Here is an 18,116-nt window from a genome sequence, read left to right on the forward strand (position 1 = left end):
AGTAAAGATTATTGATCACCTAGTGCATTTTAATGATATTGGTTTAAAGCAACTATGTGCATATGATTTATTTGTTTTACACAAGTTTGATTTGGAAAAATATATTTAGTTGCACTATAACTAACACAATTATATATTAACATTCTTGTCATTATTATAAAAATAATCAAATAACATAATTAGAAACTTTATCTTGATTCATGTCCAAATTTTAGAAATTATCTTTTTGATCCTTCGTGTTACAGACACACAGCTCGTAATTCTATTAAGCTGGATTTGTTTATGTACTGTCCTAAAACTAAGGTAGACAGGATTTCTTCGACCATCTTGGAATTAGAAAATACTAGTACCAGAAAACAATCAGACTAGATCTATAATGAAATGTGCAAATTTCGAGAGTAGTAGGTAGTTCATGTGTAAGAATTTTCATAACAATGTAGAAAATGATATGTTTTATCATAATTTATTGCTGTATTTTACACAAAAAAAAAACAATACTTTTGTTCGATGTTTTTACAACTTGGCCACATAAGAGGAGAGAACTCGAATGCAAGGGGAGATAATTCATATAAAGTTACTTTTACAAAGGAATGTGTACCTATTTTAACATGAAGTAAGAAACGAGGACGTGACCCCATTTTTTCTTTTTCTTATCTGAGAGCATATTATTACAGCTAACTTTTCATATTCTATCTCAAATTTCTGTGGTGTACTTTTCGTTTTATGTCACAAATTTGGGTTTACTATGCATAATTAATACAAAATCTGACAATTTTGCACAACCTGCAACATGAATATAAGCTCGGTGAACCATACTTTTCCTTATATTTGTGAAAACAGCATAATATAAACTACATCCTGATAAATAATTAAGAAATTCTATGGATTTTAATTAAGAAACTCAGCGGTACACTACTCTTGCCTTTGGAAAAGGATGTCCCTATATGTATTTTTTTTTTATTTGTGTAAAAAATATTCCATCTTGAAATTTGATATTTTTGTTAGCGATGTTTGGCACTAAACAACGTTAATTCCATTTATATGAGTATTTTTCTAATTGTTGAAGGCCTTTTGCCAGAAATGGTTACATCTGATTCTTTTAACTTTATTGATGTATAGGTGCTTTATTTTTAATCAAACCACATCTCCTTATCCCTATAAAGTTGTTATATATTTATGTTTTGACAACTTTCAGATTTTAAAGACTGCAGGTGAAATAAATTCAACTTTTGAACTTTCGAAATACTAAGGCTTTTTTTTACCTCAGGAATAGATTACTTCAGCTGTATTTGGCAAAACTTTTGGGAATTTTGGTCCACAATGCTCTTCAACTTCGTACTTTGTTTTTGCCTTTTTAAATGTTTTGGACTGGAGCGTAACTGATGTGTCTTTTGTAGACGAAACGCACATCTGGCATAAATACAAAATTCAATTCTGGTATCTATGATGAGTTTATTTGCAACCACTGGGTCGATGCCACTACTGGTAGAGTTTTCATTCCCCGAGGGTTGTTGAGAATAGTTCGAAGTTATAACGTTACGTTTCCCGTATTTACGTTCACATGTTTGTGACGTTGCTTAGACCTTGTATGGGCTTCGCCATTGTAAATATTATACGCAAAGTAAACACAACGCAAAGTACATATACGACTTATTTAGTTTATTCCACACATTTATGGTGCCGTAACCATTGGATAAGATGGACAGCAAGCCAAAAGCAGTCAGAGCTGGTCACAAAAGTGCAGTAAAGAGACTTTTACGGAAAACGGAAGATGATTCAAACATGGATAATGAAGAAAGTGCTGAACTTTTAGAAACATTAATTCAAAAACAGAAAATTATTAGTGCATTGGACGAAGATATTATGAATTCTTTAAAGGAGGAGGACATCGAGGAAGAAATTCTAAATGCAGATGAGTACAAATTCTTTTTGAACACCAAAATACGACATTTACGGAAAACATTCGCAAACAAATTATGTACTGATAATGATATCCCACAGCATGATCACGCATTACCTTCTCACACTTTTGAAAACATTAATCAACACAGTTCTGTTCCGTACACAACACAAATGTATCCCGTTCAGCAACCTAGCAACCAAAATCACCATTTGCCGAAACTTACACTACCCATGTTTAACGGAGAAATTCTGACTTGGCAAACATTTTGGGACTCTTTTGAATCTTCCGTCCATTACAATGTAACACTCACAGACGTACAGAAATTTAGTTATTTAAAATCCCAGCTTGTTAATGATGCTGCAAGAACTATTGACGGGTTACCGCTCACAAACTCAAATTACATGGAAGCTATTAAACTTTTAAAGGAGCGTTTCGGACAATCGCATAAGATTACAAATGCTTATATGCAAGCTATGCTAGAACTTAGAGCACCACAAAACAACCTACTCAGTCTAAGGGGTTATTACGACAAGTTAGAGGCATACATAAGAGGTCTTGAATCGTTAGGCCGCTCCGGAGAATCGTATGGTGCATTACTTATTCCGATAATACTGAACAAGCTTCCGTCAGAAATACGACAACACTTAGCTCGTGAAAACGGTTCCGATAATTGGGAATTGATTGATTTGAGACGTGGAATTTTGAAAGAAATCACTATAATTGAAGCTGGACAACTCTCGTCGTCGTTTATGGATTCAATGCAGCCTACTGCAATGACCGCATCGTTTTTGACAAGCGCTAATAGAAAAGGTACACCGAGTAAAGAAGTTACATTCGATAACCTTGAGAGACAAACACAAAATATTCGACAAAAACCTTGCATATTCTGCCAGAATTTACATGACCCTGCAAAATGCCCAAATGTTACAGATAACGACACACGCCTATCAATCGTCAAAGAAAAGAAGTTATGTTTTAACTGCTTAGGATCACACCGTTCCGTAGATTGTAAATCGAAATTTCGCTGCCGCCAGTGCCATAAAAAGCACCACACAAGTCTCTGCCATGAAAATACATGTACTAATGATAAGCAAACGTCAGTAAATGCCGTCGTTGATGATAGCGAAAATACATTGATCGCCGCAAGTTTTCATTCGTCTGAAGAAAAATTCCGTTCGAACGTGCTTCTAAAAACTGCCGTTGCACCAGTTGGGGGAAATCGATATGTTGATACGCACATTTTGTTTGATGAGGGAGCACAGCGCTCTTTTGTTACCGAGGAGTTAGCGTCGAAAATAGATTTAGAAATACTAGGAACAGAAACCATACATTTATCGGCATTTGGAAGTACCGACAGCAAAGTCCGTCATTTGTCAAGAGCACGCGTATACGTAGAGTCGATAAATAGAACGAAAATTCCAGTTGAGGTTCTAGTAGTACCGAACATCGCCAGCCCGTTAAGCAATTACATCGGTAATGGCATACGAGAATTCAAGTACCTGAAAGGATTACGTTTAGCTCATCCGTTTACAGAAGACAACTCTTCTTTTGAAATTTCCTTGCTCATCGGAGCTGATTTCTATTGGGATTTCGTAGAGGATACAATATTAAGAGGAAATGGTCCAACCGCCGTAAAATCCAAATCTGGTTATTTGTTGTCTGGTCCAATTCCGACGTCTAATCGTCAACAGAGTAATTTAGGTTTGTACAACATATTGACATCGCACAAACCAGAGGAGTTCAATTTAGAAAGATTTTGGAAATTAGAGTCGTTAGGAATAGATAGCAACACGACAGATGTTGAAACGGTAGACTATATGGGAACATATCAAAAGTCAGCAATCGAATTTCGAGAAAATAAGTACATAGTAAAGTTGCCATGGAAACCAGATCATGAACCCTTGCCTACCAACTTCTTCGTTACGAAACGAAGAACTGAAAACGTCATTCGAAAATTAAGTCAAGATCCCAAAATGCTTAAGGTATATGGACAGATAATCAATGATCAAGAACGCAGAGGATTTATTGAGAAGGTTAAGGATCCCGATATAAGTAAAGGTATTGTACATTATATCCCACACCATCCCGTTAAAAAAGATTCAACAACTACACCAATAAGGATAGTTTACGATTGTAGCTGCCGACAGTCATCCCAGTTTCCGAGTCTTAATGATTGCTTAATGAACACACCCCCGATTTTAAACGACCTTACAAAGATTTTAATCAGATTTCGATTGAACCCGGTTGCCATAGTAACTGACATTGAGAAGGCATTTTTACATGTCGGACTGCACGAACAGGACCGTGATGTCACACGATTTTTATGGTTAGATAACCCTGTTGATCCACAAAGCGATTTAGCGACATACAGGTTCAAGTCTGTACTATTTGGAGCGACGTGTTCGCCGTTTATCTTAAACGCTGTCCTGCTAAAACACTTACAGCAAACAGAAAATGAAACTACTAAAATACTGACAAGGGATTTATATGTTGACAACATTTTATCTAGCATTTGCAATGAAACTCAAGCCGTAACTTATTTCAAAGAAGCGCGACAATTGATGTTAAATGCAGGATTTAATCTTCGCTCATGGACCTCAAACAACGAAAATGTGAGAAATCTAGCTATCAAGGAGGACGTGTTAGATACCGACAAAGAAGCAAAAATATTGGGAATGCGTTGGAATGTCGAAACGGATGAATTATCTTACGCAAAACGAGTTTTACCGTCTGTATCGTCAAATATTACAAAACGAGAAATTCTGAAAGAATCTTCAAAGTTATTTGACCCACTAGGATTTTTAAGCCCAGTTAGTATCCGAGCAAAGATTTTGATGCAAGATTTGTGGAAAGAACGCTATGATTGGGACGAACCCCTACCTGAAAATCTACAGTTACAATGGAAGGATCTGGCAAAAGACATAGGAATCGTTACAAGTATGAAATTACCTAGACAATACTTTACCGGAAATACAAACTCAATATCACTACATGTATTTGTCGACGCAAGCATGAAAGCGTATGGAGCGGTAGCATACATGTATCTATCGAAAGGACATAGTGCCGCATTAGTGATGGCAAAAACACGAGTTGCACCCGTTAAAAAGCTGACATTGCCACAATTGGAATTAATGGCCGCCGTAATAGGAGCTCGCCTGACACAACATCTCAAATCTACTTTGGAATGTACAGATGTGACACTTTGGTCGGACAGCCAAATTGTACTTCAATGGTTAAATACGTCAAAACCGTTGAAACGCTTCGTATCGAATCGAATTAAAGAGATTAATGAATTAACGGAAGAATGTAAATGGAAATACTGCCCGACAAATTGTAACCCTGCTGATTTGCTCACTCGTGGTATAACCGCAAAACAGTTTATGGAGAGCGTATTATGGAAAACAGGACCGACTTGCCTAATTCAAAATTCAACCAACTTGGAAAAACATATACCTATTAACACAGCTTTATCCGTATTAGCAGACGACAATGAGGAGACATTAGATGAAGAAAGCAACACTGACAAAAATGGTGATCTTCATTTTCGAATTGACAAAATTATAAATGCTTATAGGTATGGATCTTACGAGAAACTTTTGCGAGTGACAACTTATGTCCACCGTTTTATTCAAAATTGTAAGACAACTAAGTCTATGAGAAACACTGGGGAATTACAACCAGATGAATTACAGCAATCAACTATATTATGGATACGATGTTGCCAAGCGACGGCATACCCCGGTGAAGTACGCGCACTCACATTAAAAAATGCGCAAAAAACTAAACTTCCACGACTTCGACAACTTCAACTATATTTAGATGAAAACAATTTAATGAGATGTAAAGGTAGAATTCATAATGCGCCATTATCCGAATCAGTAAAACATCCTTATATTTTACCAGCAAATCACCGATTATCAGAGCTTATAGTGTTGAACTCACACGAACTAGTTATGCATTCTGGAGTTAATGCCACCGTTACACAAATCCGTCAAACATTCTGGATACCGTCTTTGCGCCAATTCACCCGAAAATTGCTTCACAGATGTACAACTTGCAAAAAGGTCAACGGAAAACCGTACAGGGCACCAGACCCTCCACCATTACAGAAAATAAGACTTCAAGAAGCACCGCCATTCACAGTTACAGGTATAGACTTTACAGCAGCGCTTCAAGTCAAGGAAAATGATGGTACATTGAAAAAAGTTTACATATGTTTATTTACGTGTGCGTCGACAAGAGCCGTGCATTTGGAGATAATACCAACAATGAACGAAGAATCTTTTTTACTTGGATTTAGACGATTTACAAGTAGAAAATCATTACCGCAGATCGTTATGTCGGACAATGCGCTTTCTTTTATTTCAGCGTCACAGGAGGTAAAACGGCTATGTGAGTCAAAGAAAATTGAAGAAGCTTTATCTTCTTTTGGAGTCGAATGGAGATTCATTCCGAAGCGTGCACCCTGGTTCGGAGGGTGGTGGGAGAGATTAATTGCACTTACAAAAACAAATTTGAAAAAGACACTAGGACGTGCGTTAATCAATTTGGATATGTTACAGAAATTTGTCACAGAAATAGAGAAAATTCTTAACGACCGACCACTAACATATGTTTCTACAGACATTATTGATAGTGAACCGTTAACACCCGCGCACCTGTTGTATGGACGCCGAGTTACAACATTACCGTATCCACGTACCGAAATGGACAACATTAACGAAACATATACATTGACTGCTTCAGATATTTCAAAACGTGCTAAAAAATTATCTACACTTATCGAACATTTTTGGAACCGTTGGAAATTTGAGTACTTAACCTCACTTCGAGAATTTCATAAAAAGACTGGAGACAATAAGATTAACATTAAAGTAGGAGATGTAGTTCAAGTGCATGACGATAAACCGCGAATTAAATGGAAAACAGCAGTAGTGGAGGAAGTTGTTACTGGTAACGATGATTTAGTGCGTTCGGCGATAATCAGAACGAACAGTGGCCGAACTTCACGTCCGATCGTCAAACTCTATCCTCTAGAAATAAACGAAGTAACACCATCTGATGAATATATGGAAGAACCAAACAACGAAGAAATACCGACAAGAACATTGCCCTTGCGGAAGGCATCAATTCGTGCAAAGGAAAGAATAAAATCATGGACTCGTTAAAGTTTAATTCAAATTCCTATTTTTGTGTTTTGAAGAGACAGTAATTCCTGCAAGTGTAAAATTAAATTTCTTTTCTTTATTGATGAACATTTAAAGTAATATTCTATTGTTTTGTACATAAATACACTTTGCGGGCCCAAGTATGTTGAGAATAGTTCGAAGTTATAAGTTACGTTTCCCGTATTTACGTTCACATGTTTGTGACGTTGCTTAGACCTTGTATGGGCTTCGCCATTGTAAATATTATACCATTACGCAAAGTACATATACGACTTATTTAGTTTATTCCACACAAGGGTATCATTAGCCCAGTAGTCAGCACTTTTGTGCTGACAGAATTATCATTGATATGGTCATATTTATTAATCAACTGTTTACAAAACTTTTGAATTGTTGAAACACTAATGCTTCTCTACCTTAGGAATAGATTACCTCAGCTGTATTTGGCAAAACTTTTGGGAATTTTAGTCCTCAATGCTCTTCAACGTCGTACTTTATTTGGCTTTTTTTTTTAACTTTTTTGGATTCGAGCGTCACTGATGGATCTTTTGTAGACGACACGCGCGTCAGGCATAAATACAAAATTCAATCCTGGTATCTCTGATGAGTTTATTTAATGCATATAGTAAATTCTCATATCTACATATGCATTTAAATCATCCGGTCAAAAGGTCTATGAACAAATGGAAATTATCTGACATTTGAAACCAGTATATAAGAAGTCTTTCATATTTTCCAGGTTCATGGTGCAAACAGCATTGCCCATGTTTGCATAATGGAAAGTGTACATGTGACAAAACAGCTGCAGACCTTCGATGCAAATGTCCAGAAGGTATTATAATAAAAATTATTATAGCAACCAGCACGGCAAAATATACATATAACCTATATGAACCAATGTCTGTTCTCCTTCTTTGTAAGTGTAGGACAGTTTATTAAACTTCTTTAATATGTTCTTTCGTTACTATATCTTAAGTCAGGCGACTTATTTAATTTATAATGTATAAATGATTCCGTAGACGTCTTATTGTTACATAAAGTAAAACAATTTACGGCGTTAGTGATAACAATCCGTTTATACATTTTGATATCATAAAGAGACTAAGGTATCAACTCACAAAATTGACCTTAGATGTATTATGTTCTGTTTATGGTCATATAGCTCTTCAAATGTTTCGGTGGTTCATCCTTGGCTTTTAATTATTAGGCTTTGGTCGTTCCCGATTAAGTTTAATCCAGAAAAGTGATTCGAACGCATGAACTTTAAGATTTGGTGTTTACATTTTGTAATTTTGTTTCAAAAGGGTGCACAATAGAAATAGTTTGCCTCATGCATTCAAATGTGTAATATATGAGAAACAAAATTTCATTTTCGATGAAATGATATATTTGTTTGTTTAAGATGTTTACAAATTACCAATTGCAAATTATAACACATCTCCTTAATCTTATAAAGAAAAGACTTCCAAACTCATGTATTTGCAACGAGCAAGTATCAGTCCATGCACTGTCCCCTCAATGGGCAATTTTAATGTTGTGAAATGTCTTTCAATTTGGAGATATCTACCGAACAAAATGCATTTATGATAATTACGTTACAATTTGAAGGCTGACATGAAGAATAACAACATTTGATTATAAATTCTATTTCTTTTTTGAAATATACTTTCATTGTTCATCTTGCCAAGACAAGATCTATGAACCCTGAAAATATCAAAAACCTTATGATATGGAACGCCACAGATGTCTTATGTGTAACTCTGATATTACTTTATGTTGTTTTGTTTTACTTAATATGGTTATGACATTACGTAATGATGTTTTTATATAACTCAATATGGAATAGTCATTACTTAATGTTATTTCGATATTACACGATATGGTTTCGTATTGACTTGATATAGATTTGTCATTACTCAATATGGTTTTGTCATTACTCGATGTGGTTTCAACATTATTTAATATGGTTGTGTCATTTGTCAATGTGGTTTTAACATTACTTGATGTGTATGTGACTTAACGTAATGTAGTTGTTTCATTACATGATGTGGTTTTGTTATTTCGTAATGAAGATTTGTCTATTCTTTTTATGATTTTAACATTACATAATGATGTTTCAAAATTTGACGATTTTAAACTACTTGATGTGTTTGTTTCATTATTTGATGTGGTCTTGTCATTTTTGGATGTGGTTATCCCATTACTTGATGAGGTAAAACCACGTGACCAATTCGGAAAAACCTGTTCTATTTTTAGATAGATTTCCATGTTAAATGTGCCTTGAATGCGAGCCCTTGAATGCGTGTGGCCATCCATCTAATTAGTGTTCAAATTAAAGATCGGGTTACTGTTTGAGTTAAACTGAGTTAGTTTTCGAATTCAAGTCATTCTTAGAATTAAAGTTCTAGTTAACATTGACGTTCGAGTTGGACTTCGAGTTTGAGTCACATTTAAAGGCAGAGTTCTAGTTACAACTTTGAATTTGAATCACTTCTTGAGGTAGAGTTTGAGTAATATTCGAATTTAAGTCTCATTTAGATTAATTAAGATTTCGAGATGAAATTCGAGCTATTTTATCTGTCTTTTTGAGTTCGTAATTAAATTTTCTATATCGGAACAAGGGTTTTTGCTCGGGCTTCCGAAAAGACGGCTCCGGGATTTGCGTACTAAATAAACAATGTTGCAGTATACAAAACGCAACATAGGAGTTGAAATAAAGTTAGATGTGTTAGATGTGGTGTGATTGCCAATGAGACAACTATCCACCAGAGTTTAAATGCAGTGGGTGTAAGAAATCATATATAGGCAACCGTACAGCCTTCAACACTCCGTAAAGTCAGTTACAAAAGGTCACCATGCGCTATGTGAAAAAAAAAAAATCAAACGAAAAAACCAACGGTCTATTGTACAAAAAAAACCAATATGACACATATGTATACAACGACAACAATTGAACTTCATGCTCCTGACTTGGGTCAGATACCTAAAGAAAGTGCATGTGGCGGAGTTTAACATGTATGTGAGCGAATATCGGACTGTAACAGTAGTGTAACAGCACAACACGAGAAAAAAATGTAAACTGGACAAAGTGATGCCCCCGCACTCCACTCATTAAACCGCTTATACCCAAAAAGGACAAAGTTCATTTTTTCTCCCAAAAGAGGAAAAATAATAAATCCCTGACCACATGGACACCTTCAATACATGTACAAACAGCTAGCAGTAATAAATTCGTAGCATTCAAACTGTAGGAGGAGATATCTGGAAACGCCCTACTTATGCAAGTAAATTTCCCGAAAATGACAAAGTTTAACTTTCTCAAAAAAGATCACAGATTAATAAAAATTAAACCCTAACCACATGCTATTTCGGGACATTTTAAAGCTTACTATGAGGTATAGGTTTTGTTCATTAATTGTTGAAAACCCTACAGTTTTGTTTTAGTTAAATAAAACCGAATTAAACTGTTTTGACATGATAAATTTATTACTTCCATGTTTTAACAAGGGTTGACCGGGGTATAGAAATATGGTCACTTGTCTTCTCCCGACCGGCAGTAAAACGCTTGCCGAAGTGGGGCGTCCGTTTGGCTGTGCGGGATGTATCAAGTTCGCAGTCACGTCCGGCCAGAAGGGGGACGTTAAATCCGATGCCTCGTGTAAAGAGAGTGCCACGCTCTTTGCACGTTAAGAACCCTTGCAACAACTCTGTGAGGGGTCCGTAGGTGGCCTGTTGCAAGGCAAAATTTCTGCCTCTATCCAATATACCCTCATTTTCCATTGGCAGTCCAAATTTCCCCGACCATCATCCTCCATTATAACTACCTATTGTGTTTATTGTTAACTTGTTCTCGTCCTGAATATGCATGAAATATTTGCCACTGGACGTTAAGCAACCAACAATCAGTCAATCAAATCCATGTTATAAACTTTGCATAGGAGTTTTTCCTCAATATAAAAAAAAAGCATCTACAGAAAAACATTTTTTTGATTTTTTTTTTTTACCTATGAATGTACAACCGATTAACATTACCTTTTACACTGAAAGCAGCAATATCAGGCGAGACACAGCATTCCATGGATCTTTTACAAATTAATTATAATACTGCTTCCATTTGAGAACTTCTGATCAAATAACAGGACCAAGTGGTTTGGAGATATCCCAAATTCCCAATTGTGTTACTGTAAAATGTTTAGGATTTTTTTTTTTTTTTTGTTATTGTCTGCCGTTCCTCTTTTTCATACCAAATAACTCTGACAACCATTCGAACTTTAATTAGTACTTTAACTTTGGTTATTACCATCCAAAGCACATTAAACAAACGACATATTAAAATCTGTTAAAAAAATAAGAGTTTTTTTTTAACATAATACATGGTGGCCTTTTGTAACTGACTATACGGAGTGTTGAAGGCTGTACGGTTGCCTATTTCTTACACCCATTGCATTTAAACTCTGGTGGATAGTTGTCTCATTGGCAATCACACCACATCTAACACATCTAACTTTATTTCAACTCCTATGTTGCGTTTTGTGTACTGCTACATTGTTTATTTAGTACGCATATCCCGGAGCCCTCTTTTCGGAAGCCCGAGCAAAAGCCCTTGTTCCGCGATTGAAAATTTAATTACGAACTGAAAAAGACATATAAAATAGCTCGAATTTCATCTCGAAATCTTAATTAATCTAAATGAGACTCAAATTCGAATCTTACTCAAACTCTACCTCAAGAAGTGACTCAAATTCAAAGTTGTAACTAGAACTCTGCCTTTAATGTGACTCAAACTCGAAGTCCAACTCGAAACACAATGTTAATTAGAACTTTAATTCTAAGCATGACTTGAATTCGAAAACTAACTCAAAGTTTAACTGAAACAGTAACCCGATCTTTAATTTGAACACTAATTAGATGGATGGCCACGTGCATTCCAAGGCACATTTAACATGGAAATCTATCTAAAAATAGAACAGGTTTTTCCGAATTGGTCACGTGGTTTTACCTCATCAAGTAATGGGATAACCACTTCCAAGAATGACAGGACCACATCAAAGAATGATAAGACCACATCAAATAATGAAACAAACACATCAAGTAGTGTAAAATCGTCAAATTTTGAAACATCATTACGTAATGTTAAAACCATATAAAGAATAGACAAATCATCATTACGAAATAACAAAACCACATCATGTAATGAAACAACTACATTACGTTAAGTCACATACACATCAAGTTATGTTAAAACCACATTGAATAATGACACAACTACATTACGTTAAGTCACATACACATCAAGTTATGTTGAAACCACATCGAGTAATGACAAATCCATATTGAGTAATGACAAAACTTTATCAAGTCAAAACGAAACTATCTCGTGTAATATCGAAATATCATTAAGTAATGACTATTCCATATTGAGTTGTATTAAAACATCATTACGTAATGTCAAAACCATATTAAGTAAAGACAAAACAACATAAAGTAATATCAGAGTTGCACATAAGACAGCTGTGGCGTTCCATATTATCAACCTGTTTTGTATTAAATGTACATGTAATAGCAGATCAGTTGATAGTGTGAACAGACAATAATGGCCAGCATTAGAAGAACTATCTACTCCGAAAATGTGACGAAGCGTTTAAGAGTCATTTCCAATGAGCTTTCGCTTTTTGTTGATTTTGCAGGATTGACTGTTAATTTAAACTAGTACATATCATTATGTAAATTGCAAAATTATCATCAACATACAGTAACAGTTACTTATGTATGTCACTGGCATTTTTTGCTAGGTGAGGCAACAGGCACTTGTATTAAATATAAGAAACGCAAATAGTTTAAAAAATAAATAATTTCACTTCAGGGTATGATGGCTTATATTGTGAAAATATACCTTATCGTACATGCAAATTAGATATTGTAACAACAGAATCAGAGCACTGTGAGATAAGCAGAAACGAAACATGTTTTATTTACTCCCAGGATGGATCAAAACTAAAGTGTACAATATCAAAAAGTAAGTAAAACAGGTTTATTCTGTATACGAAAATAGATATAATTTTGGTACATGTTAACCTAGAGATGATTTTGGTGCTTGGTGCGTTATGATGTTACGATGTTATGTTGCTGTCTTGGTGACATATTCCTTATACCTCACGTTATATTTAAAAAGGAGTTAATGATATAGTATGCCTGTTTTAGGAACACTAACAATTATACGTCAGTACGCTGTCTTTTAATAAAGGTTACTGGAATGTCCATTTATTAAATTATTACAGAACATATATAATAAATACCCATTACAAGAATAAACGTTTCATGAAAAGCTTTAATCAGGTAAACTTAACAATGAAGTCTTACGAAAGTACTTACTATCGAATAAACAATTATTTCTTAAGAACGTACTCTGGTGTGAGTTCGTACCGCAAATGTATTTTGCTGTTTGCAATTGTCTTTGCTGTTTGCAATCATGGCTTGTTGATTTTCTCATCTGACATATTACTACAAAAACGGAGATGTGGGTCCTGCTGATTTTCCATTTTTAATTGTGCCCCTTTAATACATTTTTTCCAAATGATCACCGTGTATTTACGCATCTGATAGAACTATTTGTAATAAATATATTTTTTTATTTAAAATCTATATGCTTGAGGTGTAATACTATGGTCGATGTTGAATGTTTAAAATTAACACTAACCTATCATTGAGCCAAATTAAACCACTCAAACAATAAGAAAAGCGATACATAAGTGAAAATACTTTAATTAACGAAAGTACTTTATCCGTTAAGGAAATTCAAAGTTGTACAAACAGTTAGAAATATGATAATGTCAAGACGTTTCGATTTATTGACAAGAGTTAACTCTAAAATGAAATGCTATAATTAGACTTTTCAATATGTATTCAAATAAAGGAAACAGTAGTATACCTCTGTTCAAAAGTCATAAACCGATTGAGTAAAAACAAACCCAGATTACAAACTAAAACCGAGGGGACCACATCAACTATATGAGAAAAAACAACGAAACAACTGAACACTGAAGTGTAACAAAAAAGAAGAAAAAAAAACAACAACAAAAAAACAACGACAATGCAACATGCACAGAAACGAACTCTTACACTAGTAGTTTTTATAGCTTGTTGTTCGGTGTGAGCCAAGGCTCCGTGTTGAAGGCCGTACATTGACCTATAATGGTTTACTTTTTTAAAATTGTTATTTGGATGGAGAGTTGTCTCATTGGCACTCACACCACATCTTCCTATATCTATATATTAAATAACAACTGCCATACTCCTGACTTGGTACGGGACTTTAAGGAAAAATGGTGAATTAAACCTGGTTTAATGGATAGCCAAAAATTCGCGCTTTAATTATAGCACAGCTAAAATGACAACTTTGCAACCTTCTTTATTAAGTCACGATCAATAAAGGTGTGTCATATTTTCAAGACTTTTGCAGAGGTGGTGGATGATTTCACACCCGCGCCTGCATCCTAATTTTTCCCGTAGAGCTGATATTAAGATTAACGCTGACTAAACTGTGATTTTTCTGATTGCAAACGTCGCGATAAAGTATTGCTATTAATTTTATTATTAAATTTATTGACAATAGATATGCAATTGTTTGCATCCTTCTGTCATGGTCATTTGAATCATATTTTTAAGTTTTTCAAATCAATAGGGTATATATGGTTGCACGCCCTCGCCTAAATCCGTGCTGATTTTTGCTTTTGATCTGATATAGAAATTCATGTTGACGACATGTTTAATTGACCAGCGTACAAACTTTGAAAGAACGTTTGCACAAGAATTGTTATTAAGATTGATATCTCAACACAATAGATATGTATAGTTTCAGTCTGTCTACAATATATAACGAACAATAGATATGCAGAGTTTTAGTCCATCACAATATCACAATATAATTACCTGATTTAACAATGAATATTATTCTATTAAATATAGTTAAAATTATATGAAACGAGTGACTGGTCAAAAATAATGGTTATCCAATTCTTGAACCAATGCATGTATATATCACAAACTTAGTCTTCTGTGCATGATTTATCTTTTTTTTCTCTCTGTTAATTATGAAGTAAAAATATGGCAGCTCATTAATTGTCGTGTTTTAAAGCCGTAGTTTACCGATTGTCACCTTATAGTAAATAATCAACAAAGAAGCATGGATATTGAGCACGCGTTTAACATGTACAATCAGATAATAGTTTATTTCATTGACAGATCCATGCGTATTGCGATCACCGAATTTTTACGAGGAGGGTCACTTTGAATACGGAAAATATGTTTCTGGAAGCAAGCAATTTAAAAAAAGGAAACTTCTTCTAAATGTGGACAAATTGAAAAATTTTCTTCAGAAAAAATGTATATGTACACAAGTTAAATAATGACAATTATCTATTTTGTAATAAAAAAACATAAGCATCATTATTTTTAATTTGAGGTTTCATTTTACTTTAACAAATGTATCGGGCTTATAATTTAATACGCCAGACTCGTTTTTAGTCTACATAATGCTCATCAGTGACGCTCAGATCAAAAAAGTTATAGAGCCCAAACAGTAAAAAGTTGAGGAGCATTGAGGACCCAAAATTTCAAAAAGTTATGCCTGGGATAAGAACAAATTTAAAGTTAAACCTTGAAATAATTTTTTGGTAATAAAGCAGTTTCCAAGTTTTCACGAGTTGGTTGACCGTTACGGAATAACCGTTTCACAAATGATATCGGATATGTTCCTTACGTCGTAACTACAATCCCCTTCCCTTTCATGAATGTGACTACTATCTAGGCAAATATAACTTTGTGAGATCTTTATATTTGTTTTTAAATTATATGATCTGAAAAACAAATATGCATTTCAGAGGAAGACAAATCAATTCCAAACTGCAGCTCTAACGTTACTACAATACCGATATCAACAATGGATCATAGGGAATCGCCAAACACTAGTGGCGGAAGTTGTTTTCTAGTATGTTATGAATTGACCATTCTAGTTTTGGTGATTGGGTTTTCAAAACTATATTCCAATGAATGTATTATTTAGTTGATGTGAGCTGAAACATGCTTATATCTCTTTACTGTAGTTATTTTTACCTTTTGTCTTCAGATAATTTTTGAAGTCAACTATAAACCAATTCTGCATAGATTGATTGATAGTTAGTTGCTTAACGTTCAGTAGCAAATATTTCATGCATGTTCAGGACGATACTCTGTATAGAAAGTTCTTTTATATCTAAACACCACTCACTAGGATTTTTATACACTAGATTCATACATGCTGTCATGAACTTGTAGTGAAAATGTATAATCGGCAAAGATTGCCCGTAAGAAAGGGGAAGCAACGAATTTCATATTTTTTATTGAATACTTGAATACAAATTAAGAATGGAAACGGAGAATGTCTACACTATGTCATTATCAATCAATTTTAAAATGACTAGAAGCTCTTAATAATCAAAAAAACAGAACTATAGTAGTTTAAAATCTGTCAAACTCATTAAAGAAAGTAACATAAATGGACCCCTTGTATGGGCAATCCAGATTTATTCAACATTTGTTTTAGATTTTATAATTACATTATGTTTTAAACATCTCTGGTATTGCTTTATATTGTTGTATATGAGTTGTTAATGTTAATATTTGACCCAATAAAACTATTTCTCTGTTTATTTAATAACTGCTAGTAGTCCTTTGTTAATTTATGCATCATTTTCATTTTGTTTAGTTTCTTTTCTCACCTGTTCTGATATCGGACACGAACTTCTTTTATCTGAGTTTTATTATACGTATAGCTGTGTGTTTTTTTCTGCATTGGCTAGAGGTATATATAGGGAAGGGTTGAGATATATATTTTTTTTAACCACGCTGCATTTTTGCGACTGTCCCAAGTCAGGAGCCTCTGGACTTTTTTAGTCTTGTATGATTTATAAATTTAGTTCATCTATATATTTCGGAGTTTGGTATGATATCCTATCACTGAACAAGTACACATTTTTAATTATGGGGCCAGCTGAAGCACGCCTCTGGGTGTGGGATATTCTCGCTGTTTTCTGCTTTTTTTGGTCGAGTTATTTTCTTTTTGGAATTACTATAGATTCGGCCTTAAACTTTAACAATCATGCATATATCTTAAATAGACATCAAGACAATTAAATATTCTAAAACGTATGGGTAAATATTTAAACAGGCTAGGTATGTTAACAGCCATGATACCTGTCATTCATTCTTCCGAATTTTAACTATTGTCCAGTAATTTGGCACTACTGTAGAGAAACAAAAATTCTTTTAAAATGGAAAAAAATCAAGAAAGAGCTCTAAGATTCATTTCTGAAGATTATGATAGTCCATGCGAAAAACTGCTAGAAAAATCTAAATTACCATCTTTAAAAATAAGAAGAATAAAAACAATTTCAATAGAAACATTTAAAATAATTCACAAAAAAAGTCCGAGCTACCTTTATGATTTGATTGATATACAAATTATCAAGTATCATGATTTAAGATCACAGGAAACAGCAGTACTACCAAGAGTCCGAACTACTAAGTATGGCTTAAGATCGTTTCACTATAATGCTGCACAAATCTGGAATGAACTACAGAACCATTGTCGAATGGAAATATCTTTTGACAAATTCAAAACATTGGTAAAAACATGGGATCGAAGTAACAGCTCATGCAAGTGCAGTGCATGCATATAGGGTTCATGTCTGTGTTTAATTTTCTCTTTATTTTTTGTGTCATTATTTGATTTGTGCAATCTTATTATTAACTAGTGCTATGTTTTAAGTGTACTATGCTTTTAACTTATATACATGTATGTCATTTATGATATATTACTATGCACTATATGTTTAAAATTGTGTTGTTTTCATGACTTTTGTATGTATGTATTGTATTGTGTGTGTATTGTATTTTGTTATTAAGTCGATTTGAAAAGCTCACTAGAGCTTGTGTTTATGTAGTTTATTGAACATCGACTCTAAATAAAACTTTGAATTGTATTGAATTGAGTTGTTGTCTCTTTGGCA

General features: G+C 34.2%; 1 protein-coding gene across 1 annotated transcript in view; it reads left to right on the forward strand.

Moving 5' to 3' along the window:
* The window catches only part of LOC143062577 (uncharacterized), a 31,804-nt gene extending 13,747 nt beyond the window's left edge, over positions 1–18,057 (forward strand). The window contains exons 4-6 of the mRNA XM_076234239.1: positions 7,811–7,903; positions 12,935–13,087; positions 15,951–18,057. Coding sequence (XP_076090354.1) covers positions 7,811–7,903; positions 12,935–13,087; positions 15,951–16,132 — 428 coding nt within the window. The 3' untranslated portion in view covers positions 16,133–18,057. The remainder of the gene's footprint in view (positions 1–7,810; positions 7,904–12,934; positions 13,088–15,950) is intronic.
* The last annotated feature ends 59 nt before the right edge of the window (positions 18,058–18,116 follow it).

Source organism: Mytilus galloprovincialis, chromosome 2 (assembly GCF_965363235.1).
Source record: "Mytilus galloprovincialis chromosome 2, xbMytGall1.hap1.1, whole genome shotgun sequence".
Classification (NCBI taxonomy): Eukaryota; Metazoa; Mollusca; class Bivalvia; order Mytilida; family Mytilidae; genus Mytilus; species Mytilus galloprovincialis.